At 29.7% G+C, this 27,612-nt stretch overlaps 3 protein-coding genes across 5 annotated transcripts in view; all 3 read right to left on the bottom strand.

Moving 5' to 3' along the window:
• The window catches only part of LOC129960142 (protein cramped-like), a 111,193-nt gene extending 106,470 nt beyond the window's left edge, over positions 1-4,723 (bottom strand). The window contains exon 1 of one of the 2 annotated variants that reach the window (XM_056073318.1): positions 4,420-4,723. The gene's annotated coding sequence lies outside the window, so the exon portion shown is untranslated. The remainder of the gene's footprint in view (positions 1-4,419) is intronic. The other variant, XM_056073319.1, reaches the window with a different exon arrangement.
• Positions 1-16,325, bottom strand: part of LOC129959803 (uncharacterized) — a 28,558-nt gene extending 12,233 nt beyond the window's left edge. Inside the window, exons 1-2 of the mRNA XM_056072695.1 lie at positions 16,265-16,325; positions 14,446-14,690 (exon numbers count right to left, since the gene is read on the bottom strand). Coding sequence (XP_055928670.1) covers positions 14,446-14,690; positions 16,265-16,325 — 306 coding nt within the window. The remainder of the gene's footprint in view (positions 1-14,445; positions 14,691-16,264) is intronic.
• Positions 16,326-19,660: 3,335 nt separating this feature from the next.
• LOC129960869 (sorting nexin-10-like) lies at positions 19,661-26,923 on the bottom strand. 2 transcript variants are annotated; one of them, XM_056074575.1, is made up of 6 exons: positions 26,757-26,923; positions 25,677-25,760; positions 25,463-25,563; positions 24,262-24,357; positions 23,234-23,407; positions 19,661-21,414 (listed from the first exon to the last, which is right to left on the bottom strand). In XM_056074575.1, the coding sequence occupies exons 1-6, from the start codon at positions 26,787-26,789 to the stop codon at positions 21,060-21,062; spliced, it is 843 nt and encodes a 280-aa protein (XP_055930550.1). In that variant the 5' UTR covers positions 26,790-26,923; the 3' UTR covers positions 19,661-21,059. The 2 variants fall into 2 exon arrangements, with proteins under 2 accessions (XP_055930550.1, XP_055930549.1); XM_056074574.1 differs by having other exon boundaries at positions 19,662-21,414; positions 24,262-24,360; positions 26,757-26,922.
• Positions 26,924-27,612: the final 689 nt, after the last annotated feature.

Genomic DNA, 27,612 nt, shown 5'->3' with positions numbered 1-27,612 from the left:
CTGTTTTTGTTTGTGGTTTGACAGAAGGGTGTGCTTTGTAACATAAAACATTATTATCTTCATATTTCCTTTGGATTTTTTTCAAAACAATATTTTCTTATCAAGCATGAAAACATTTGATGATAAAAATAAAGTCGCTTAAGTAAGTTTGTATTTTAGAATTAATGTTTTTTCATATTTTTGAACCTTTAAATAAAGTATATGAAAATTATCATGAAATCTTCAATGAATGGGAAATTATTTTAGCAACAAGAATCATGAAAATGCAAGTGTTTTTAATTATTAAAGTAAATAAATTAATTGGGCATGCTTTTATTTGTTTTTTAAACTCATCAATAATACTTTTACAAACTTTGTAGATATGTGCCATATTAAATAAGGTCTTTGTGACTCGATAAAATGAAAGGAACCTAATGAAAAGGTTAAAAAATGTACCATTAAAATTTATTATTTTGCCACGATACAATATTATTATGCCAATATAAAATTGAAAACATATCTCTAATTTCCAAATAACAGCAATAATACAGAATGCAATTTGTAAAAAATCTTTTTTTTTTTTTTTCTTCTACACTGTATATTAAATTTCCTAACAAAACTAAAACTAAATTTCCTAACAAAAATTCAGTAAAGATGACTGTGAATAGTATTTTAACACATTTCTATATCTTCCTAAAAAAAAAATCTTTATATCCGCAGTTAAAGTACATAATTAGGGGGGAAATGTTCTGGCAATATACATCTTATAGAATTCATACAGTAACTCAAATTAGTCTCTGAATTAAAATTAATATTTTATATTAAATTCATAATTAAGACATAATAAATTTTATTCCAAACAGCAAGATTTTTGAATTTCTATACAATTGGGAAGTTTCTGACAAATAAGGTAATAAATATAACATTTTCTGTACTATTCGCACACATGTATACATTTCTCAATCGTTTTATAATTTTTCAATTATTTTTGTAGAAGTTTCTTCAAAATTGAAGCTGAGTGCATCAAATTGTCTAATTTCTATATCTTATACAACAATGGATTTTAATTTACAGTTGCCATGTTTTTCTAAAATGTACTAACTGTAAAAAGTTGGGGGGAAAAAACAGCAATTGACAAAAAAAAAAAAAATTTTTTTAATATCTAATTGGAGTTTTTTGGTAAAGCAATAAATTTTTAAAAATTAGTCAATTTGTAATTAAACAAGGTAACAAAAAAGAAAACATGAGCAAAGAGATTTCAAAAAAATATTTGAATAATCTCTGTTAATAAAAATAAAGAGGAAGGAAATAATTTTTTTAATTGCTATACAAATTAAAATATTTAATATGCACAAAAAAAGTGGAAAATGTATGGCAACAGTAATAAAATGTTTTTAAAAAAATCCAATCATTGAATTTAAGTTTTCTTTACTGATAAATAATGCTTTATCCCTTTAGTTACCATTTGACATATCCTTTTCCTTCACATGCATAGCATGACTTGAAAAATCGCTCATCAACCACTGTCAGGGGTAGAGGAAAACCTCTTAGCAAAAATGTGATGCATTTTTTTCAAAATACCTTTTATCCTTTAAATTCGACTAAATGTCCCAAAGCACCCGAGTTAGGCCCCTATCATATAGAAAAATCTTGGGAGAGTTAGGGCTGATAGGCTTAAAGTACAGTCTGATTTTAAAAATATTTCTTCAGAAACAACTTTTTCATAGCAAATAAGGTAAATTTCATTTAATATATAATTTGATTTAGTATAATATTTCAACAATCAACCTCCAATAGTTATATAAAATCATTGACGTCCTGAAAAAATGAAATTGTACAAACTTCATAAGAATGCAAAAGATTTTCAAGTATTGTTGTATTACATTCCTAGTATTATCAAATAAAATGTCATATTCTAATCTCTCTCCCATTATTTAATTTTAAAGCAATTATTTTGAATTATTAGAAATTATTTACTCCTGTCCTATGTCTTTCTTTTTTATTCTTATTAGAATAAAAAAAAAATGGTCTTTAATCAGATTTCTTTGATTATATGCATCTTTGAAATAATTGGGCACATTACTAAATTATTTCCATTAAAAAAATTAAATCAACGAAATAAAAAATATGTAAAGTATTTTTATAATACTTAAAAAGTTGTTATAGTACATTCCCACAAAGATATTTATCAAGATAAATAAAAAGAGTTAGAAGAATTAAAACGAATTAAACAAAGAATTAAAAACCAATTATTGTATTAAATTATATTAAAAAGAATATATTAGTTAGTGAAAATATATTCTGAAATGTTTCAAAATTTAAAGAAATATGCTCTTAAAATGGATTTTTCTATGCATCTACTTTTAAAGACAATCCAACAAGTAATCTTTTATTTTATGTTACAAATTTCTAAATTTTTGTACACAATAAGCCTTTTTTCAGGTACGTTTCAATTTCTGATATTTAATGACTACATTTCTTTATAAAATTTAAAAAACATGCAAGATGAGAGAAATTTTTTTATCCCATTAACTACTTTCTTTTCCTTTGAAATTTTTGGCCAGATAAGTTATATATATGTGCAAAAAGTTGTGCAACAGTTAAACTATATTCAAATTATGTTTCGTTTGAAAATATTTGATATTCTTTTAAAAGGGCATTGTTATAAAATATTCAATAAAATAATTTCAATAAAAAAAAAACAATTGAATAAGTAACAGATCATTACTATAACTTCTAAGTTACATATTTAAGGATAATATTTCTAAATAAAAACCAAAAATATAATGCTTCAAACATGACAATTCTGTTTTGTTCAACTAACATACGAATTTCAAATTTGTTTGCTTGTTGCAAAGAAACGAAGCACAGAATACACACTTTCTGCTACACACAAAATTGAACAAGGAAATATATGAACAACACTCATGTGCTAGTTATAATGTAATATGGTTTAACAGTATGGAAAATTGTAGAAATTGGCATAATTTAGATGGAGTAAAAGAAAAAAAATCAAATTTAAAATTCTCTGTATTTTCTTTGTTTTTATTAAAATTTTCAAATTTCCCTGCATTTTCCCATTTTTATTTATTTATTTATGATTATTTTTAAATTCCCTGGTGGCATGGCAACCTCGTATATGGTATAGAATAAAAATGAACTTCCAGGCGTACCAAATATATTTTGGGCATTTCGTAGCATTACTTGCAATTTATTAAAATCTTACACAGCCCTGAACTTTTAAATAACTTACTTTTTCTCTGGTTTAATCAATTCATGGTTATTACATCAGATATTTGTTTTGAATCTTAAAAAGTTCACCTATCCAAAATTCATGGACCACAAGGAAAAATATATTTCTTATATTGGACTGAATTTATAGCTAAATAAAAAGATACTTAATAATTGCTTTTACTACAATTGTTCAAAAGCATAAGAACTCCCTCAATTTTCTGATAAATTCTTGACATCTATGAAAATTGTTTCATCATATAATTTTTAAGAATGACAGCAGGTAATAACAAATTAAAAGCTGTTTTCATTGAAAAAAATGCATTATAGAAGTGCTTCTATGTAAATGATATTAATCATAAAAACTTTATAAATACTTCCAGGTATTTTGCATGGCAATAGAAACATGCATCCAAATATAAACATGTTTATGAAGAGGAAAAATGACTGTCATGTAATTTTATTTATATTAAAATGAAGATATGATAATAAATATATAATGTCATTATTTTCAAACAATGAAAATAAAATTTGCATGTATTATTATTCAAACAAATAAAATACCTCCATGACATATCATTATAATTTGAACATATATGTTAATGAAGCCATTGTGAACTATTTTTCAAAATGAATGAAATTCATAAATAAAATGAGTTAATTTTATCAATATGTCATTAAGTTCAATATCCATATAGTATTGATGAAGTAACTACAATACATTCTGGATACCTGATAATAGTTCTTTTAAAAATAGAGCAGATCAACATTATATAATCCTGATCACATTAAATAATTTTTATTGACACTTTTATAGATCCAAAAGACATTTTCATTTAATCATACTACCTTATTTACATTTCTTCACAAGCAACATTATATCAGAGCTATCAGAATGTAAAATAATATGGCACATATATATTAATGCAAAAGAAACATAATTATTACCTTTGCAAATAAAAATATATGACTTTATGATAAATATAATACAGCATACAAAAAATATACACAAATAAAATAACAAAAATGTATGCACAACACAATAACAGATATGACAGAAAAATAAATCGCGCATTAAGAAAAAAAAAAAAAAAAAAAAAAAAATTGCAGCATATGACATGCGAAAGTTAGCATAAACTTGTTTTGAGAGTGCATTGGCCTTTTCATAAACAGAAAATATAATTCAATAATATTTGGCATTTAACTTACGCACAAATAAGCTCCTGCTATATCATAGTTTCCTTCAGAAGATGAATAAAATGGAATAATAAAATGCATGTACGAGAACTTCCACAAATATAAATTATTAGCAAGATGGTTACTTCTTTCCGATCACTGAAACGCTAAGTTGATTTAATGAATAATTTGCTCTGGTGAAAAAATACTCAATGCATTCGTAAATTGTGTTATTGATAAAAATAAAATTTTAAATTTAGCGGGTATACATGGTTGCAATTAAAATTAGAAATAAAATATTTGACTGACACATTGCTAAAACTTCAAAAACCTGAGAATTTAGTCACATATACACAAATAATATATTTTGTTGCCACTTCTTACAGCAAACAATCTATACTAATGATATCAGGAGGAAAAATATTATAGAAAAATCTTTCTTCTAGGCACTATTTATTTATTTATTTCATCATTGAGATCAAGTTCAAATCTTGATTAACTATAGAAAAAAAAAATCGACAATCGGCAAATACTTTGGGCATGGTGTCGTTTGTCTTTTATAGATCGCAAATTGAATATGGAATACACTGGCTTTCTAATCTGAACTACTTATAAAAGAATATACGCAGCATGAATAAATTGATGCAGGTCTAGTAAATTTTATTATTTAACAAAAATTATAGCCATGAAATATAATCTTGCATAAGCTCAATAGTTGTTCAAGTGATTTAATCATTTAGGAAAAGCAAAATTGGTTTCGTCAGTTGTTTATTCATAAGCAAAACGCGGTATTAGACTGAAAATGGAAAAAAATATTTCCCTTATTCAAGTCAAATACTATCGAGCATTTTTTTTTTCAATTATGAAAATAAAATAGTTGAAAAACATAATTAATGATCATAAAATAAAATAATCAATATTTCAAACCCTACTGTTTCGTGTTTTTTTGCGGCTATACATATATCTTTGTCGTAGAGGGCGAGAGTTCAGAATTCGATTTTTTCAACTCTATCAGTACACGGAAAATGGCCAGTACCAGTGCGGAATACTCTGATCGAACGAAAAACGAACAGACTTACAAAATTCAATATTGGATTATGATGAGCATGGCAGGGAACATCTGTGAGAGGTAACGCCTACTTTTGATACATCCTCCTATTACTACACAGAAAATGGCCAAAATTACATTCTGCTATATTATATAAAAACATATATTTTTGAATCAGTTTTGTGGACGAAGAGAGATGCACTTTTTAAATTTCAAACTTCGTTTTATTCCATCCCAGGAGGCAAGGAGCGACGATTACGTCAATCTACATCACAACACAAGAGCGAAAGAGAAAAGAAAGTTTGGGGATTTCATGGCCCCAAATTCAAAAATATCGAAATGTAAGAGAAATTAACTCTTACCTGTCATTCCGGGAACTTCTAAATCAGAAGAATCGAAGTATTCCAACATGAATTGGATCACATAAATATAAATTAATCACATCATGAATTCGATCACATGTTATAAATCACGATTTTGAATGCCTGGATTAAAAATCGAAATCATTAATCCAGGCATTCTCATTTTGATCATCCTTTTTATTTTCTGGACGAGAACACAGGCACAGATAATCATATATAAATATTTACATATATTTCATTTTACGTGAACGAAATCTTTATATAGCAAACACCCATCTTTGGTTCCGTTCTTTCACACTTTGAACTATGGGATTTCTTCCTGAAATCGCCAGCGCGCGTGTGCAAAAGAGTTACATGATATTATGGTTAAGCCAGGAATTCCAACAGGCACAGATAATTATATACAAATATTTACATATATTTCATTTTACGTGCACGAATTCTTTATATAGCATACAACCATCTTTGGTTCCATTCTTACACACTTTGGATCATGGGATTCCTTCCTGACGTCGCCAGCGCGTGTGCGCAAAAGAGTTACATGATATTATGGTTAAGCCAGGAATTCCAACAGAACATATATAGGTATCTCTTCAAAGAATTTGCTTGGCTTGACAGTTTTTTATCCCTTTGCTCGAAATGTGTGTGTGAAAGTGGAGATTTAAGCATTTTTACAGAGCTCCTGGCGAATTAATTAAATAAAAAAAGGTGGAACTGGATCAGGAAATAAGAGAACATTTTAGATTTAAGTTAATATGGATTAAATTATGATAAAATTTAGGAAATTAATTAATTTTAAATTAGATTTTAAAATATAATTAAAAAATGTTTCCACCTCAAGACGTGGAAGTGCGTTGAGACCCTTTGACACACAACCCTGCCTTACAGTGGTTTCCAAATAGGAGTTTAAAATTTAAAAGCATATTAAAAGTGATACCTAAGTTTCTCTTATCCTTATATTCACATAAAAATCTATTTCAACAAAGATATTAGAAATATTAAAAGATAAAGAATTATATTTGTAACAATCTCATGTAAACCTAAATAATGAAAAATATAAAAATATTAATTAATAAAATGATATTTTGCAAAGATGTTATTTCCAGCCATTATTCTGTAGAAGCTCACTGAATTTGGTGAAGATAGTCTATGGCATGTTTATCTGTATTATTGTTGCTTTAATATTAAAAAATTATTAAATTAGAAATAAAATATTAAATAATTAAATAAAATATCAACATTGTTATGATTTCACCCAAATGAAATGTCAATATAATTATGATTTTAAATAAAACACTTGAAATTGAAACTAATATACATCAAATTTAAAAATTTCAAATGGAAAACTTGGAAAAGAAAATAATGTGTGTAAAGTTGAAAGGTTTCATATAAAACATTTGGAACTTAAAATAATAAATGCAAGATTCAAAGATTTCTTACAAAACACTTGTAAATGAATGTAATAAACACGATTCAAAATACTCTTATAATAAACATTTGGGACATAAATAATATAAAAAAATACTTGGGCAATTGAAAAAAACAAAACATTTGTATTTGGAAACTTGGGAGTATTTTGACGCAAGTGATAACAGAAGATAGCTTAATTATGGACAGAGGAATAAAAAAATTTCCCTGAGGTATTTACTACCATATGCTGCTTATCACGTGTCATGAAGTATATAAGAACCTTGGTCTATTATTTTTCTTTATTCACAGGGTTTGTATGCACACTAAACATGAAGGTATTCTGATACAATAAATGACAGATGATTGTTTAAATTACAATCGGAGGTGTAGAAAAATTTCCTCTGAGGTATTCACACATTTTTTTCAAATTATCATGTGTCATTACTTTTATTCATTTATTTATTTTTCTTAATGTAAAACCTTGGGGTTAGATAAATTTAATTTATTTGAGTAAATCATTTTTCTTGATTTTAAAAAAGCAAAAAAATAAATTTCAAATGCAACACAATTTAATATTATGCATAAATTTTGAATAATAAATTTGATAAAAGATTCAAAAATTCAATATTTTAAATAATACTATAAAAAGATCATTTGCAGTAAATTTAAACATGCAATTCAAAATAAAATTAAAAATATACAATATAAATCTTGAATTTATGCAAATAATAATAATATTATTGATGGATTCACTTGTTATCGTTCGAATGTTGAGTCAAGAACTTCTGATGGATATTTTTTTAACACTAACCACTTCTTGATGAATCACAGAGAGGCGAAATTTCGAACACTGGACTGTAGAGCAACATTTTTAAGCTTGAAGGAAAGTGATTATCATTATTGCGGTGAAAATGAAACACGAAAATGACATCTCAGAAATCTGGATGGGTCATTTGGTACAGGCAAGGTTGAATGGAACTTCAGTAAGATGACAAGGAGCACAAATGAATTAAGGCAGTAAAGGAAGCATGGGCACCAGAGTTAAGGATAGCAAATGATATTGGGTATTCCATGAGCGTCCTGGACCGGAAACTATGCTGAGAGGTATCGCAGAACTTGAAGCAGAACCAGACGAGGCCGACAATCTACGAAACCATCTTCTGAACAACGGAGAGTCACGGCACATCACCGCAACGTCGAATTGCATATTCTCCCAGGAATTTAACTTTACTTCTTTTAATAATTTGAAATTTTTAAGCACATAAAGCTATTTTGTTGACTCTATTTATAATGTAAAAACATATATTTTTGGATCAGGTTCGTGGCCGAAGAGATTTGTAATTTTGAATTTCGCTTTATTACATCCCGGGAGTCATATTTTATATACAAGCAAGAAGCGACTTGATACATCAATCTACATCATAATACAAGAGCGAAAGAGAAAAGAACGAAAGGGTAGAAATATTTATCTCCAGTCATTACATACTATGAGATTCTGATAGGAATTTCTTTACGCGTGTCGATTTAGGTAAGGGAATTATAGGTATCTTTTAAAAGAATTTGCTTGGCTTGACAGTTTTTTATCCCTTCACTCGAAGCGTATGAAAGTGCAGATTTAAGCATTTTTACAGAGCTCGTGGCACATTAATTAAATAAAAAAGGTGGAACTGGATCAGGAAATAAGAGAATTTAGATTCAAGTTAATATGGGTTAAATTAAGATAAAAATTAGGAAATTAATTAAGTTTAAATTAGATTTGAAAATGTCATTATACATACACATACATATATATAAAGGTGTTGCCGAATCGGACCAACAAATTGATAGTAGGCACCAAGAAGATAAAAAATCCCCATACGACATAGGGTCCCAAACGACGTTTAGTAGGTGAAAATCGCCAAAATATAGGGAGTTCAAGTATTGTTGGAAACTGGAAAAAATTAATAAAAAAATAACAAATGTTTCAACTGTAAACTTTTTTTACGTGAAAGCATAATGTTACGAATCTGTAATGCTGCTTCCCAGCATAGTTGGTTCCATCATCGGAAAGAATGTTTTACAGTCATCTGTATCGGACGGAGTCCGTGTGTCGCGTCGGAGGTCCCGGAGCTTGGCGACAAATTTGCCGACCATTTGGCGACTTGGTGACGAATTTGGCGCCCAAATATATTATACCCGAAACATCGATAATTTTCAAGTTCCGTCCAGTAGGAACCGAGTTACGCCTCAAACGTTCCTGATTGGTTGAAAGGCTTCTAGCCCCGCCTCCTGAGACGTATAAAAGGAGCAACCTGCAGCTGCCGCAGTCGCCGTGAATTGAGGAGAGTAGTCGGAATCAACGGTGAAGAACTGGTCTTTCAGGGATAAGCGGAGCAGCGACGGAGTGAAGCTAGTGCTGAACTAAGCTGTGCCCTACTGTCTGCAGTAGAGTCTGGTTGTATGCTGCTGTGTATGCTGTTATATGCTGCACGTCTCGTCTGAAGATAATCGTCTTCTATGCTGTATATAGTTGTCGTCTTTGTGCTGTCCTGTGTGTCTTCGTGTAAATAAACGTCGTTGTTTTTTTTACTGCTGATTGAGCGTTCTTCACACCGTATAACTCCCACTATTCAAACGAATCAGGAAAATTTCGTAACAATATTCTTAAAAGTTTTTTTTTTTTTTCATGTAGGTAATATGCCGATTTCTTGATGCAGAGGGGTCGTAAATTACTGTAAAAGAAAAAGTTGTTTAGAACCCTTATCTGGAAAAATATTAAAACTTGAAGAGAAATCAAACCTGCAAAATGTAAGGAATTTTATACTCTTTAATTTGATATAAGCGTGTTATGGAAACCTGAGGAGGTTTTAAGATATTCAAGAAAGACTAAAATGGGCACCAGAAAATATCGATGTTTGCAGAGGGTATTGCCAAATTCGAAAGATAAATTCAGAACGATGATAATAGGCATTAAGGAGATGAAAGATTGCCTATTAATATACATTACAGGGTTATAGGGTCGCAGGTAACGTTTATTAAGTGAAAATCACAAAAACACAAGTCGATAAGATGATGAGCCTGGCGAAGAGAATGGCCCATAAATGCGAGGATTAGGAGCAAAGTAGTCGAGAAAAAGAAACTTTCTCTATGTAAATTTTTTCTGCGTTTGAGGAAAATATAAGGAACGAGCAAGTATTCATTAATGAGTATTGTAGAACTGATGGTCGTTAAATTTCATTCGATAACAACATGTCAGATTTCACGAATGACACATATGCGGATATGCATTTAACGTACGGCCGAACAGATGACAATGGAAACTTATCACAAATAATGTACCAAGTGCAATATCCGAGGATGCATTGTACTCACCATATCATGTTTGCATACATCGATCGACGGCTGTGGGAGACAGGATCCTTCAAAATACAGAAAAACTTGTACCACTTGCAGAAAGTCCAACTCCGGTGCGATGATGATTACTCATTGCAAATGGAGTTCGCATGCTGGATGTTTGATGCCAAGCAGGAAGATGCATACTTCTCTGTTATTCTTAGATGAAACCTGCTTTACGAGAGAAGATGTCTTCAACACGCACAATATGCATTTTTGATCATTCGAAAATCTCCACATCACTATATCTCGTCGACCGTACAACACAAGTTTGATATTAACATCTGGGCAGAGTTGTCTGTTTGGACAGTATCTTTTACCCGAACGCCTCAGCGGCACAAAGTACCTTGTTTTCTTCCAGCACGTTTCTTCGGATTTACTGCAGGGAACACCGACAATTGTACGCCAGAACATTTGGTTAATGCATGATGGAGCACCAGCACATTTTTGTTACATTCGTGAAATCTGACTAGTTGTTTGCGAATGAAGTTTAACGTCCATCAATTCTTCAATGCTCATTAATGGATAATTGCTCGCTGTTTTTATTTTTCTCGAACGCATGAAAAATTTACATACGAAAAGGCTTCTTCTTCTCGATTACCTTGTTCCTAATCTTCGCATTCATAGGGCCATTCTCCTCACCTGGCCCATTGTCTTTTCGAAATCTGTTTTTGTGATTTCCACTGAATAAACGTTACCTGCGACCTTATAACCCTGCGATCGATATTTTCTGGTAATCTTTTATCTCCTTAATGCCTACTATCACCATCCTGAATTTGTTTTTTTGAATTTGGCAACACCCTCTGAAAACATCGATGCCGATGCTGCAGCGGTGTTTTTTTGTGCCCATTTTAGTTTTTCTTGAATATCTTAAAAATTCCTCTGTTTTTCCACTACATGCTTATACCAAATTAAAAAGTATAGTATTCTTTATATTTTCAAGCTTTTATTTTTCTTCAAATTTTAATATTTTTGCAGATAGGAGTTCTAAACTACTTTTTCTTTTTCAATAATTTACGACTCCCTGGATCATCAAATCGGTATGTTACCTACATGAAAAAAAAGAAGAAAAAAATCTTTAAGAATTTGTGTTTTCACTTAAAAAAAATTCATAGTTGAAATATTTGTTATTTTTTTATACGTTTTTTACAGTTCCCAATAATTTTCGGACACCTTATATTTCTGAAATTTTTACCTTCTAGACTACGTTTGGAACCCTATATTGTACTGTGAATTTTTGTCCTCTTGGTGCTTCCTATCACTTCTCTGAATTTGTCGGTCGAATTCGGCAACACCCTACATATATATATATATATATATATATATATATATATATATATATATATATATATATATATAGAATAAGTTTTTGAATGCTATACCAAATGAAGGCTTGAACCAAATGAAGGCAAATTTTGTATAAACCTCAATTTATTTTTTCACGGGGAAAAAAAAATTCTTATATAGGAACGAAAGGTGGAAGACGTTTCCTCGCACCAGAAAACAAGAGCAAAGTCGCAGAAATATTTCCCCTTAGTAATTTTAATAAGAGTATTCTGATAAGGATTGCCTTGACACGTGTTGATTTAGGAAAGGGAGTCTTAGGTATCTTTGAAACAATACCGTATTTGTTAAAGACTTTTATCCCTTTCCTCGGTGTGTGGGAATCAGAATCAGCAATGTCTTAGAGCGCGTGTTAGAAATAATTAAATAAAAATGAGAGATTTGGATGGGAAATAAAAGAAAATTCTAGAATAATGTAATGTGCACTAATTTGAGATAAAAATTAGAAAATTAAGTAGGATTTAAATTAAATCGAAAGATATTATTACACACAAGCACACACACATTTATTTAATCAGCTGCTGGCCGAATAGAAGAAATCTTTGAAGATTTTAAATCTTTGAATTATTTCATTCGGGAAGCATATTATGTACAATAATCAATGATGAAAACTGAAGTCCGTTTATATCGCGATACAAGAGCAGAAGAAGCAAAAGAGAGGGAAATTTTTCCTTCAGTGATTTTATAATGAGATTTTGATAGGGATTTCTTTGACACGTGTAAATTTAGGATAGGGAAATTTAGGTATCTGTAAAGGAATGTTGCAAGCATTAAGGATTTTTATCCCTTCAATCGGAGTGTGAGAACCTGCTGAGACTTGTAGTTTTTAGAGCATGTGTAGCATTAATTAAATAAAAAAATGGAATTGGATCAGGAAATAAAGAAACCATTTTAAAATGAGGTTAACATGGGCAAATTTAAAATAAAAATTAGGAAATTATTTAGGATGTAATTATATATATATATATATATATATATATATATATATTATTGTTACTAATACAGTTGCAAACATCGGCTTTCTTCGTTTAAAGTCAAATGCATTAAGATTGCGAGAATTATTAACTAGTGTTTAATGTACCAACTTTAAAAATCAAACGGCATTAAAGCAAGAAATCTGAAAAGGGACATTTGGTGGATTCTTTCAAAACTCACAAATCTGTTGTTCAACTTGTTTTTTACATTTGTACTAATACCTTCCATGGTTTTTGATAAAAACAATTTTTTATAAAGGTTTATGTGTTTGTATCCAGATAATTCGTTATAGGTCAGTGTAGCTGGTTGTGTGTATTTAAGCCAAGGAACGACGCTTTCTTGTCTCTTTTCTTATTTATTTTGCACACACACACATATAACAACACATGGACGATGATTACACATATATAAGGTAACACATAATACTATATACAATTAAAGTAGAAATTGCCGCTAACAAAGAGTGAACGAATACTTCTTTTTGCCGCTAACAAAAGAGCGAGCGGTGCCTACTTGCACCAGTTTCACACCAACTCTCTTACCAAAACAGCTTAAGTGCGCCTCCCCCACATTCGAAACATACATATGGGTTAGCGCATACTGCGCCATCTATGTTCAGTATTAATCTTTACTGTATGAATAAATATACACAGAATAAAAAATACAAATAAAGTAATTAAATAAAAACAAAATATTATAAATATTAAAATCGCATAAACATACTCCCACCCATCAAGAAGTCATTCTTGATGCATAGGTAACATAAAAGTTTAACTACAGGTCTTTTAAAAAAGCCTTTCAAAGTTTTTAATGTAACTACTCTTACGGCCCCATCCTTACCAGGATGTATAGCAACAACCTTACCAAGAGGCCACGTTGCTGGGGGAATATTGTCTTCTTTAATAATTGCAATATCTCCGATTTTTTTGTTTTGACATATTACTTCTAAATCTACAACATACAACACAATTTAATACACATTTTTTTTAACTATTCTTTTAACATTTAATATCCAAAATGTTTGGCATAAAATACCTATTAACAAATTACCAAATGCATGCAAATTTAAAATATGATAATACTGTACAATTAGAATACTTAATTTATGCTGATTAGGTAATATGATAGGATGTTTTGCATTATACTGCAAAGATGCATTTTGAAGACGCCCTCCCACTCTGAGCAACCAGTCCTTATCAATGAATGGACAATGTGCTGATAGTGGGCTTTTCTTTGGCATTGGTTGGTTTGACTTTAAACAATTAATTTCAGCATCAAAAATACAGTTTGAACATATTTTACAATCATATTACGAGCAAAAATTCTTTCCTTTGAAGTTATAGGTTCAATTATACCTGTAGAATTATTAACCTTACCAGTTTTACAATTATTTATAAATCTAATACAAAAACATAATACAGTAATTAACTTAGTATATGACGAATATTTTTCAATTAATGAATCTATTAAGTCATTTTTCAAAATTGCAGCAAATACACATTCAGTTTTTTTCTTTTCCTTAAGGACAGAGTCATGGTTTTTGAATACTGGTTGCTTTGGCCAGTCAGCCTCTGATGATGATAGGAAAGTAGGGCCCTCCCACCATAGACGACAGTCTGGCAGATCCTTAGGAGACAAACCTCTGGATCCTATATCTGCTGGATTTTCCTTTGATGGCACATACCTCCATCTATTTTGAGGGATGAGGTCCAAGATCTCTGAAGTCCTGTTGGCAACAAAGGGCTTCCAATTTCGTGGAGGTGAAGACAACCAGGAAAGAACAACTTGAGAATCTGTCCAAGCACATATATTAATATCATAATCATGAAAAGTATTAATTAGAACAGATAATAATCGGGCTAACAGGAGAGCTCCATTTAACTCTAGCCGTGGAATGGATGCAGGCTTTAACGGAGCTACCTTGCTTTTAGCTGCTAAAATAGTGACTTTAGTAACACCATTATCAGATCATTGAACCGCATAAATTACACAGGCATATGCTGATTCCGATGAATCCGAAAATCCATGAAGAGTAATTTCCTTTTCTGTAATTAGAAGCCATCTCGGAATAGAAATGTGACGTATTTGCTGAAATTCCTTTTTGAATTTACGCCACTTAACTGCAAAATGTTCTGGTAAGGCACTATCCCAATCAAGTTTCAGCAACCATAACTGCTGATAAAAGATTTTTATTAATATTGTGCAGGGTGAAAGAAAACCCAAAGGATCAAATAGCCTTGCTGATTGTGACAGAAAAGATCTTTTGGTGATTTCATTCTCAAAATTAAAGTCAATTTTAAAAAACAAAGCAATTAGTTAAAGAGTTCCAAATAAGTTCCAGAGTTTTAGAACAGTTTTCGGGATGAATTTCCACATTGTATTCATTAGCACTTAGACATTCAGCTAAATTATTTAAAACATGTGGGGAATTGGAACGCCACTTTCTTAAGTGAAATTCCCGAACATCTAGAATTTCCGACAATTTTTGAATTAACGCGATTGCTTCTTCATTAGATTTTGCTCCAGCCATCAAGTCATCCATATAAAAGGAATTTTGAATTATTTTAGATATTTCAGGATTTATAATTTGAGAATCCAAGCCTATTTGATGTAAACATCTAGTAGCTAAAAATGGAGCGGAGGAAATTCCATAAGTTACAGTAGAAAGTTTGTATTCCTTAATAGTGGAATCAGGTGAATTTCTCCACACTATTTTTTGCAAATTTTGATCTTCTGAATCAATTAAAATTTGTCTATACATTTGCTTTATATCGGAAGTGAAAGCAATTTTATTTAGTCTGAATCTGACAAGAATAGTAAATATATCTGGTTGCAATATTTTTCCTACCCCCAAAACTGAATTCAACGAATTAAAGTTAGGCGGTTTGCAGGATCCATCAAACACAACTCGAAGTTTGGTTGTAATACTGTCTTTCTTTTGCACAGCATGATGAGGAAGAAAGTAATCCGGTTTAGAAGAATCAAAATCTTTATTAGGTGACATATGCCCCAATTCTTCATATTCTCTCATAAAACTCTTGTATTCCATTTCAAATTCTGAGTCAAATTTAAAGTTCTTTTCCATTGCTAGGAGCCTAGAAACAGCCATTCCCTTTGTATCTCCTAACTGATTAATGTCTTTATAAACAGGTAATCTTACAACAAATCGACTCTGATCATTTATTCTGTAAGTCGATTTAAAATGATTTTCACAAAATTCTTCTTCATCTGACACAAGAAACTTTTTATCCGGCAACTCTTCCATTTGCCAAAATTTTTGCAAAACAGAATCAGTTACAATCATTTTCGACCGAAATCAGATGCGATTGCGTGTACGATGATGAAATAGAATCCCTTCGAAACTGACCTGCGACAACCCAACCAAATATTGTGCTTTGCGCAATAGGTTGTCCTTCAGGCCCGCTCATTTTTCCATTGCGAAGGATTGAGAAAATGCAATCAGAGCCTAAAATTATATCACATGCTGATGGCCTTGAAAAATCTTCATCTGATAGAGGGATCCCCTTCAAATAATCTAATTCTTTAATGTTAATATTCTCAACTGGGATTTGAGAAGTAATCTTATTTAAAATAAAAGCATTAACTGTCAAACTTTCTTCACTAAATCTTGACCCAATTTTTAAATTAACTGAGCCACGTGTGGTTCCTGCTTGAACCCCACTTATTCCACTTAGAGCCACTCTAGCATTCTTTCTTTTTAATCCTAAAATATTTATTACATTTTCACTGACAAAACTGGACTCCGAGCAGCTATCTAGCAAATCTCTGAATAAGCAAGAATCACCCTCACTATTATACAGCATTTTTCTCAAGGAAGTTTCGTTTCGTTATCAGAGACAAGGAGTATCTTTCTCATTCATAGTGAGTTGATTACCATTTGGCGTACATTGTAAAATCGCCAAATCTTACATGCAAAGATAAAGTTTATAATGTGGTAGTCTTTCTTGACACTTGAGCGGAAAGGGGGAAATTTATCGAGCGCGAGTGACATAGAACCGTGTTGATTGGTGTCTCCAGAAAGTGTTTGAGGGCAGATGTTTAATTTACAGTACGCTTTATGCTCGTCAGCCACTAAAATCTCTTGCTAAAATACCGGGTTATCGGAAAGTCTTAACTCAAAAAGAAATTAATAAAATAATCTTTGAAGATTCAGATAAATCTGATTTGATATAATTGATGAGGAAGATGCTGGATTTGTCACTTCAAATTTCTACTTCGTTAGAAAATGATTCTGTTAACGAAGATGATATTAAAGTTTTCGAAAATAGATAAATCGGGACAGATTATTGAATGGATATCAAATTTGATAGTAAATAAGATTATTTCCATTACGAAATTTGACCAACTTTCAGGCCCAATCCATAATTTACAAATATCGGAAAGTATGTAAAAATAATAAATTAAAAAAAAATGTATTAAATTGCTTATTGTTTCAGAAAACTGTATTTTAAATAGTATTAATTATTTTTCAAAACTCAATCTCCCCCATACCAGCTCTTGAAACAGTTTTAAATATAAAATAACAAATTAAATATTCTTTCCTTGCAAATCGTTTGAAAATTGGCTGGTATTATATATTTTGTGCATTGCTTAAATCAAAGAACATAATTTAAAAAAATGCTAGCAAACGTTCTCTTTGGTTAGAAATTCGGAGTTTGATTGCTGTATTCATAACATCGGACATTTTTTCGTAGTATGCATATTTTAGTATTTAACAGCTATTGTGGGTATGCAGATTCGTTTTGAAGGAAAAGGAGAGCTTTTGATTTGGATAATTTTGGCAGTATACCTGCAAAATATTAATGGGTATATACCAGTGGTTCTTAACCTTTTTAAGCCGCGACCCAAATTTGAGAAATATATATAAAAAAAATCTTCAATCCTACGACGATTATTTTTTTTAACTTACAAATTTTTTATTTATTTTTTTAATAATAAAGATAAACAAAAGTACTTTTCGATCCAAGGAAAATTTAATTAATAATCAAGTGTTTTTAATAATTTTTATTGACCAAATTAAAATATATTTATAACTTTTTGTAAATAATTGACATTTTAACTTATTCCTAAAAAAAAAAATATCAATACATATGTTAAGTCTTTTAAATTTAAAATGCAAGTCATACAGTTTTAATGAATGTATTCAAGCACAAGGTTCTCATTTTCGATTGTTGATATTTATTCAAGTCGTCATTTCTAAAATGCCTGAAATTTGGTGTATTACTAACTTTTTTGGTTCGACAGCGCGACCCAAGAAATATGCTTCGCGACCCAATTTTGGGTCGCGACCTATAGGTTAAGAACCGCTGGTATATACCAACCAGAAAAGTAATATTTTTTCCATAAAATAATATTTGCCCTGTGTTTCTATTCTGTCATTTTAAATTAATAAATTTTAGTAAATATTGAAAATTTACATTGTTAATGAAGTTATTTCTTAGATATGAATCAACAAATATCTTAATAAGTTCTCAACATTAAAACAATATTCTCTTTATATTCTAATAAATAAATGCAAGCAATTGCTTTGAGATTTAATTAATACATAATTAAAATTTATAAGAATTTTTAAGTACTCACAGTAAATTATTTATATCAATAACTCTTAAAATGAAGAGAGAAAAAAGAGAGAGAGAACTCTTGAATGATTAAATTTTCTGATGCAGCAATGAACGAACATGCAAATATACTATTTCATTGCTATATTTCAACATCAAATGCCAAATGCGTCTTTCCGTAATTAATAAATTATAATCAAACACAGCTGTAAAAAAAAAAAAAAAAAACCGGAACGTCTGGAAAATTTTTAGGTGAAACTATAAAGTGTTATTAAATTTTATATACAACCCCTTATTCTTCAGCAGTAATTTGACTACAGAAACACACTGACTGCAAATTTGTACGCCAATCTGGTAATTCAACTTAATATGCTTCCAGTCATGAAAAGCATTCAAGGGGGAGTTTTGCAACAGAATAACGCCCGCCCTCATACCATTTTTGTAACGCAACCTGCTCTACAGAGTGTCGACATGTTACCTTTTTCTGCGAGATCACCAGATCTGTCTCCAACTGAGCACGTATGAGATATCATTGGACGACAACTCCTGCATCATCCACAACCAGTACTGGCCGTCCCAGTACAATGAAGTAAGCAAGCATGGAACACGCATGGTAAGCATGCATTGTGTCATACAAGTGATATTCGGCACCTGTATGACACAATGCATGCACATTTGCAGGCTTGCATTCAAAATTCTGGAGGTTACACAGACTATTAATGTAACAGAATTTCACATTTGAAATGCATTTTCTTGAGCTTAAATTAACTTGTGATCTTGAAAATTTAATCAATTAAACATGTTAACTAGGCAAATGCATTGTCCAAATTTCATTACTCTACAATAATTTTTTCTTGGTGTTGGGATTTTTTTTCCGTCAGTGTATTTTACACTGTATTCATAAAAATATTTCTTCAAATATTATTATAGTTATTATTAGTTATTAATATTTTGTTTCTCAAATATTTTGTCAAATGAATAAAATCAACCAGCTGATATAGTTTATAACAAATTTATTAAAAGCTTATTTCCAAATGAACTTATACTTTATTGATAAGAGAAGCAGAATTAGGAAACTTTTCTAATATATTTTTTCCTGTTTAATTTCATTTCATACAAAAGCTTAAATCAAATGTTATTGCAACTAAATGAAAGTAGGAAAGAAAGTACAAAAATGAAGACTTGCCATCTTTAGAATATAATGACTTTATTTATACATTTGTTCAAAAAAAAACGCACATTAAAAATAATGAAAATGAAATAAACATATAAGAACAGAATATTTTTTCTCAACAACATAAAGGAATGTAGCTTTCAAGAAAAGTTGTTGTATAAATGCCAACTTTTTTTTAACATTTTCCTACAATTGATGAAAAAACTTAATAAATAAACGCAACGACAATATAAACTTTATTAAACATTTTCACATAAAAATCACTGGACGTGATATGCATGACTCAGTACTATAAAATTAATGAAGTTTGGTGATTATTTCTGCCTTTTTTATTTGCATAAATTTAATATGTTTTTTTGTTGTATAAACTAAATATATTTTACGTTATTTCATATCTAGAAATTCTGTGATTGTTAATTCACGATAATTTTACTTGTTTAAAGCAATAACCGAGTGACCCACAACATTTGAGTATTTTCTAATATGCTAATAAATAAAGGCAGAAATATTTTGATATTATTAGATTTGGATAAATATTTTCTATATTTCTATCTATAGTAAATAATATCAACGATATTACAAATTTTATAATAATTATAAGTTTTAATAATGATTTCGTTTTGTACCGTATGCCCGCTAACGCAATTTTGGGACCGTTATTTACTTCTAATTTTGATAACAGAGAAAAATAATCACTTATAAAAACTCCAAACTTTAGCATTTGATTATTGGATTATTTAATATGTTTTACTTTTCTCAGTTTCTTTCATCTCACTGATTAAATATACCAAGTTATATTTATCGTAATATGAATTGGTTGCAAAAATCAATTTAATGATTTTCATAATGCAAAAACCTTGTAATCAGCTAAAAAAATCTTTACAATTTTATCATGCATTCCACTGGTAGAAAATTAAAGTGTAACAATTTGCCAATAGTTATCTTTTTGATCAAACACAATTGCTGAAAAATCTGTTATCATAGATAAACAACTAAGATATTATGAAGGTAACATAATGGAATCTGCTATTTCGTAATTAATAATACCAGATAATACCAGTCATAAGGATTCTTCATAACTAGTCTATTCAATGTTCATGCTTTTGTTTCTTTCAATACACTAGAAATAAATACGTGACTAGATTACAAGCGAAAATGATGTGGATGAACATGAAAAACAAACGATACATGTAAAAGAAAAACCTTATTATGAAATTGATATGAAATCTGTATGTAAGATTACAGTTTGAGCAAAAAGAATTTCATTCATATGACTTGTATGTTTTATGATATCTACTCACATGAGTTAGTTGCTTTGTCAGATAAATATGTACATTCCAATATTTTATCACATGATATTTGTGAGAGGAATGCCCCAGTTGACTTTCTACAATTTGCTGATCTAATCTTTATATACCTGTTCTTATGGGTTCGGTAGCAATATTCCAGAGTTGGTTATAAACAACAGCTACTGTCACGTTTTCATTAAAAGATACACGACGAGATTTATTGAAATCCATGGGAGAGTAATAGCTAGTATCCAAACTTGATATAGAGGAGCAAGGACTGGAATCAAGGCTGCCTTGTCGTTTCGGAATTGAGCAAGGTCTACTGATATGTATCGAAGGAGTAACTCTCTTATTCTTCAAACTTTTCATTGAAGAATAGCCACTGTCCGAATCAGTGCTCAATCCAGAAGTCTTATTTTCTACATGGAATGTGCTAACTTCCATTTTGCTTACATTTTCTGATGAATCATTGGAACTGTAAAGAAAATTCATGCATTTATTAGAATGCAATTGTAGCAACAAATCACAAAGGAAACAAAAATAAATTTTTAAGAGAAAAAAATTTATACGGTTTCTAATCGAAATTATTTTCGAAAATTATCTTGAAACAATATTACAGTAAAACAGACTAATATAATTAAATTCAAAAGAACCGCAAATAATGGTTCATTGCTTTAAGGGATCGTTACATTTCATTTCCACAACATATATGGATTATCTCTCAAAAAAATCTGTAAAATTATAAAGAGGAATTTAGTATCTACCAAGGGACGTGAAGAGTATTTTAACAATAATTTTAAAAGTTTCTGCTTATAACTAATAAAATTACGGAGTCCTTAAATTATACTAAATGATAAAAAAAAATCATGTTTACAAATTACTTCATGTTTAGAAATATTTCGGGGGAGATAATTCAGTAGAAAAATAATTGCATATTTCCTTTTATAATCTAGAATAGCCCATTTTTTAATCTGTTACATTTTATATTTTTATATGTACATTTATATACAAATAACTCGAATTTAGTTAAAATGTTCCTAAGTGTACAGTACAGATAAATTTTATTATAGTATAAAAGAAATATTGACATTTATAATTGGCTATTAATTGATTATTAATGCATTTTTATATAACGTTTACCAAATATGTTCTAATATAGAATCCGTAATAATAAACGGGAGGGTAATTTATGGTAATCATTCAATATGTGATTTAATTTTTGAACCATCCACGGTAACAAATTTTATTATACTATACAACTAGAAACCGAAAAAGTAATTTACTTCCTAACGGTTTTAGTATCTTGGATTAGTGTTTCGTATAGTGACATAACATCTTTAGATTGTTTACCTGTGACCGATTTCTTCAGAAGTATCAACAGTAACTTCTGATGAACGGAAGACCAGTTCAATAATAGAAATAAAAATGTATGCGTAAACTTTTATGGAAGGAGAGTTGTTTTGTATGGAAGGATGATTATCAATCCATTGCAAAAGGTAATATTGAACTTTATTACATATCGAGGAAGAAAAATCTTAAATTGGATCATGATTCATCTGGAAACATGCGATAAAACATCATGAAATTAGGTATAATGATAAAGATATGGCCTTTGCGCAATTTCAATTTTTATGATAATGTCAGTTGCCAATAGAAAATTATATTAGGAAACAAAACTTTGATTTTTCGCTCACTAGTAACTAGTTTTCGTTACAAACAATTTTCAGCAAGTTGTCAATTCTTTTATTAATTAATTTCGAAAATAGAATTTATAAATAACCGGAGTTCAATTGTTTCTTTTTTTAATTCTTTAAAGTCTCTTACAAAATCAAAAGTAATCTGAGCATCAGAATGTGAAATAGTATGTATTATTTATTTATTTTCTTAAAATTTATTTTCCTAAATGATCTTGAACATTCTGTTAGTGATGCATTGTAAGTGCATGGTTCTAACTTACCCACATTTTCCGATCTCGTTTGGGGATGTGACTTACTATTTATTTATGTTAAGTAGCAAATTCTTTCTGCACAAGTTACTAGATTACAGATTATCTACTTTTAAATTTTATACTTTAAAATCTTTATTATCTACTTTTATATTTTACCAAATTTTATACTCTACTATAAATTTTATCTACTTTTAAATTTGCCCATTAAGAATCGATAATTCTCTTACGAGGAATTTTTGTCCAAGTGCTTTGAGAATAAAATTTAGAATGCTTGAGAAATTTTTAAAGGAATATTTTTATAATTTTTGTTTGTAGAAAAGAACATATTTTATAAAAATCTACTGACCTTGTTTCTGATCCTGATGATATGGCGAAAGGCTTCTCCATCAGTTGTTCATCCATAAGATGAGGGACAGGAATGTCACCAATACATTCTTCATCAATTTTTGTCATGCTGCATGATGTTTGAAGGAACATATGCAAGCTTTTATCAGACAGATAGACGGGAATTATTAAAACTCTGAAAGTAAAAGTAATATTTTATTAGGGTGAGGAGGAATCATATATTCTTCAGCGTAATTTAAAACTTAACATTAGCTGTATAATATATTCTTAATCGGAATGATGTGTAGTCAATGACTCGTCATCTAATAAACGCACAAGATTTTAGCGGTGGAATCTCTAAGATGGACAAAATATTCTCTCTTTAGACTTACCGAAAGAATTTTCTTCTGTTGTTATAAAAGCAACTGAAAGATCCTTTACGGCATGGTAAATAATTTAACTATTCATAATTTTAATTAAAACAAAATCCAAATTTATCCTGACATTTCATAAGAAAATTCGCGTAATTAATAAGTGGATACAGACACATAAAAAACACTATTACGTTTTAAACAAGAAGTATAGTTTATTAAAATTTTTAAATATTAATTTTAATTTATAATTAATATTTAATTTTAAATATTAAATATTAATAATTTAAAACAGAACCTTTTTTCTGCTCAAACATCTCCATAGAAGACTGATGGAGTGTAATAATGAAACGAGACATTGTTTTCCATATAAAAAAAAGATTTCAGTACAATGATATTTTAAAATTTAAATTATATATAGTTAAATTATTTTAATATTTCCTATTCCATTTATATTTTAGGCGTTGATTATAAATGTGTTGTAGCATCTTGGATTTGGAAAGCGAAACCTCAAGTTAATGTGCTATTTAGAAATATCTTTCTGTCTTTAGTCACAAATTTAAATGAGTGATCATTCTGAATGCTCAAGTACAACTGTACTTGAAAGTTTGTCGTGAAAATTATAAGCATTAAGAGCATTTTCAATTAAATTGCCAAGAAAAAGCTATTGTATACTTACTCGTCTAGGAATTTTTGGAGGCCACCTCTTCTTTCCTCAATAAGAGCATCATCAAATCGATGAAAATAGTTCTTAGGTGGAAGAGCAGGTGGATTACTACTAAGTAAAGAAAAGAAAGGACGATTAGATAGGAGAAATAGTTAAAAGCAGGATAAAATAATATAGATACTTTCTATGCATAGACGTTTAACGCACGCAAAAGAAAAAGATTTTATAGGTTAGTTTAGTTTAGATATATTAACGTCCCGTTTTAAAGCAACACTAGGGCTATTTTGGATCGGACCTCGTAATTTTGAACCGCAGTCAGATGACGAGGATGACACCTGAGCTGCCACCCCCTCTTCAAACTTCCATACCATACCAGCCGGAGGACGTTTGACCCCGACGGATTTAACGTGCACCAGACCCGCTTACACGGCTGTTCTTCGGTGGAATCGGGTCTCCAACCAGAAACCCTCCGAAGCCGAGATCTTACCACCAGGCCATCTTGGCCCAAACATTTTATGGGAAAAATTAATGTTCCTTGTGTTTGCACATTTATTAAAAAGGATAATGCATATTGATATTTTATTTAAAAAAATTTTATCCCCATGAGACGGCCTGCTAATGTATAATAGAGACTAACCGAATTTCAGATAAATAGTTGCATACAAGCATTTCATGCAAAATGATATAAAACTTTTCAAACTGCTTAAGAAAATCGTATTTTTTTTCTTTTCAAAAAGCTTCTCATTGAAATTTAAGAAAACACTAAATACAGTTTTTATGTTCGATTCACTTCAATTTTTGCATTGTTAAATATTTTAGCAAATGAACTTAACTTAAAACTTAACGTACAGGCCCGGATTCATGAATGCCGAAAATATTCTTGTTAGAAATAATTTAAAATAAAAGCCGAGTTTTAGGATAAAGACTAGCTTCCAAGGAACAGATTCGTACAGAGTTCCAATGTCAGATTTAATGCTGAAACTTATTTGTTGTAATTTGTTCATAATATCCAGTAGATTTTTTTGGCGTTTTTTAGTTAACTGATAGTCCTATCAACATTTCTTGTTCAAAGTTAGATTAGTAAAAGTAAAATAAATGGCAGATAATTTGCTAAAATATAAAATCTTTAGGTCTAAATTACTCACAATGCTTAAACCAAAAACAGAACTTAAAAATTTTATGTTGCACACGATTGCAAAAGTTTGAAACTCACACAGTGGGATGATGAGCTGCCAGTCGACGTCTCAGATGCAGGAATTCAGAGTAACGCCTCCGAACTTGAGAATAGGAATGAGTGAAACAAGGATTGTTACTCTGGAAGATGGAAACAGAAATATGCAGCTAATTGCTTACAAAAAATGTTTCTTTTCAATAAAATATTAGTAGTTGAATTTCTAATTTTAAATTTAACATTAATTTTAGTTTACCTTCAAGCTGATGGCATATGATGTGTAATAACTTCCAGAGGCAGAGAATTGTATTAATGGGCTATGTACAGAAACGACGGTCACCTGGAAGAAAGTTTTATATGAATGATTTGAACTCTTTATCATTGCTATGACTAGTGATACATTTTGGCAAAAGTTATAATTATGGCATAAATATAACTTTTTTAAAAAAAAGAAGAATATAATAAAGTCAATAAAAGTAATATTTCTGATATTGTAAGCCGTATTATAACAATAACCATTAGAAAATATATAAATATCTAGTATATTTATTGCTTTTAAAACTCACCGTTGCATTATTTAATTATTTTTCTCAGCTGAAATAAAGGCAAATTTCGAAAAGCAGCAAAAAATAAGACAAAAATTAAAGTGTTCAAATATGCAAAAATTCCGAGAATTCTTTGTATGGAAAAATAGAAAATGTTAGAATTATTTAAAAATAAAATCAGTGATGTACATGTTTAGTGAAACAGTTTTAAAACTTCACACAAAAGGAAATTGCTTTGATAAAATTATACGTAAGCCAACAAACTTAATAAAGCGGTTAGTCTTACTGTTAGTCATAGCATCGAATTTTATAGAAATTTTAAGAACTCGGGAGATTTTATTAGCATACCTTAATACCAATAGTAAAAAATATTTCCTTTTTGATAAAAAAAATCACTTCGGAATTAACGATATCCTTCACCGGTATACATCGTTAAGGACTTCGAAAACAATAAGCTGAATTGGATACATCGGCAATATATATATATTTGCTAATGTAATATATGAAAGACAGTGAATAAAAATATTGAAGTTTCTTAAATTATAATATGACACTAACGTACTGAATAGTGATTACAGATCTGAAACTAGGAATAAATCAAATCAGACCCCAATTAATTTTTTAAACTGAATTAAAATAATTTGTTATATCCAAAATGCAAAAAACATTAGTGAAGAACAATTCTGAAAAATAGTTAATTTTATTATGATTACTTCAGTTTTAAAACAAAAGAAAATATTTTAAAATCAACACTATCATAAATATTTCGAGTAGAAAGAAAGGCAGCATACCTGCGTATTGTTCCCCATATTTCCAGTAGGCATTCGATCAGTATTCTCTATGGAACTTTTTTCCAATACGCACTTCCAAATCTATTGTTTATTCAGTAGTCCGCGCTGAACAGATATGTCTCTTCGAACTGTTGAAGCTTCCGTTTTGATGCTGGTTATGTATGTTTTATTACGGCTTGTGAAGTAAGCGCGAGATAAGATAACAAAAATGGAAAGCACATGGTTTTACAGACCTCGTGATTACGTTTCGTTGAAAGGAGGGAAAAGTGATCTGCCGCATGTTCACTGTTGAATGACTTTAATGATTTCTTTTTCAAAAAAGGTTGTTCGAGTGATGTCATCTGTCTACGGTTTTTACAAGAAGTTCAATGGTCTGTTTTCAAACGAAAGTTAAATTTGAATTCGTTATCGTTAGTGAATTCTTTTTCTTATTAGGGATATTAAATAATTAATTTTCAATTGCTTTGGACTGTTTACAAATCCAGATTGATGGGTTATTTTTAGAGGAATTATTTGTTCGAATTTATATTACAGAGAGCACTTTAAAATCAGTATATGATGATTTAAATTCGAATTGCTTTCAAATTTAAATGCAATTATATTTGTTATCATTAAACGTTCCATTGTAATTAATTAATTAATCTATCTATCTGAAATATTGCTTTATTATTTTAAAAGAATTATCATACACAGTTTTTCTATTTTATAAAACATCTCTCTTCTTGAAAAGCGTTCTTTTTTTACATTGATGATGATGAGAAAACAGCAATCTATTAAATAATTTCAAAAATTATTTAGGTTTATTCATTTATTTTACATGTGATTTACTGAGTTGTGATTACTTATGGAAAAAGCA

Source organism: Argiope bruennichi, chromosome X2 (genome assembly GCF_947563725.1).
Source record: "Argiope bruennichi chromosome X2, qqArgBrue1.1, whole genome shotgun sequence".
In the NCBI taxonomy this organism is placed as follows: Eukaryota; Metazoa; Arthropoda; class Arachnida; order Araneae; family Araneidae; genus Argiope; species Argiope bruennichi.
This window is presented reverse-complemented; position numbering and strand designations above follow the sequence as displayed.

Coding starts and splice junctions, on each gene's coding strand:
- LOC129960869 (XM_056074574.1), bottom strand. CDS start 26,789: ATGCCTACTGGAAATATGGGGAACAATACGCAG. Junction 25,761..26,756: donor ATATGGGGAACAATACGCAG/GTATGCTGCCTT, acceptor ACTTTCTTCCAG/GTGACCGTCGTTTCTGTACA. Junction 24,361..25,462: donor GCAGCTCATCATCCCACTGT/GTGAGTTTCAAA, acceptor TTCTTTACTTAG/TAGTAATCCACCTGCTCTTC.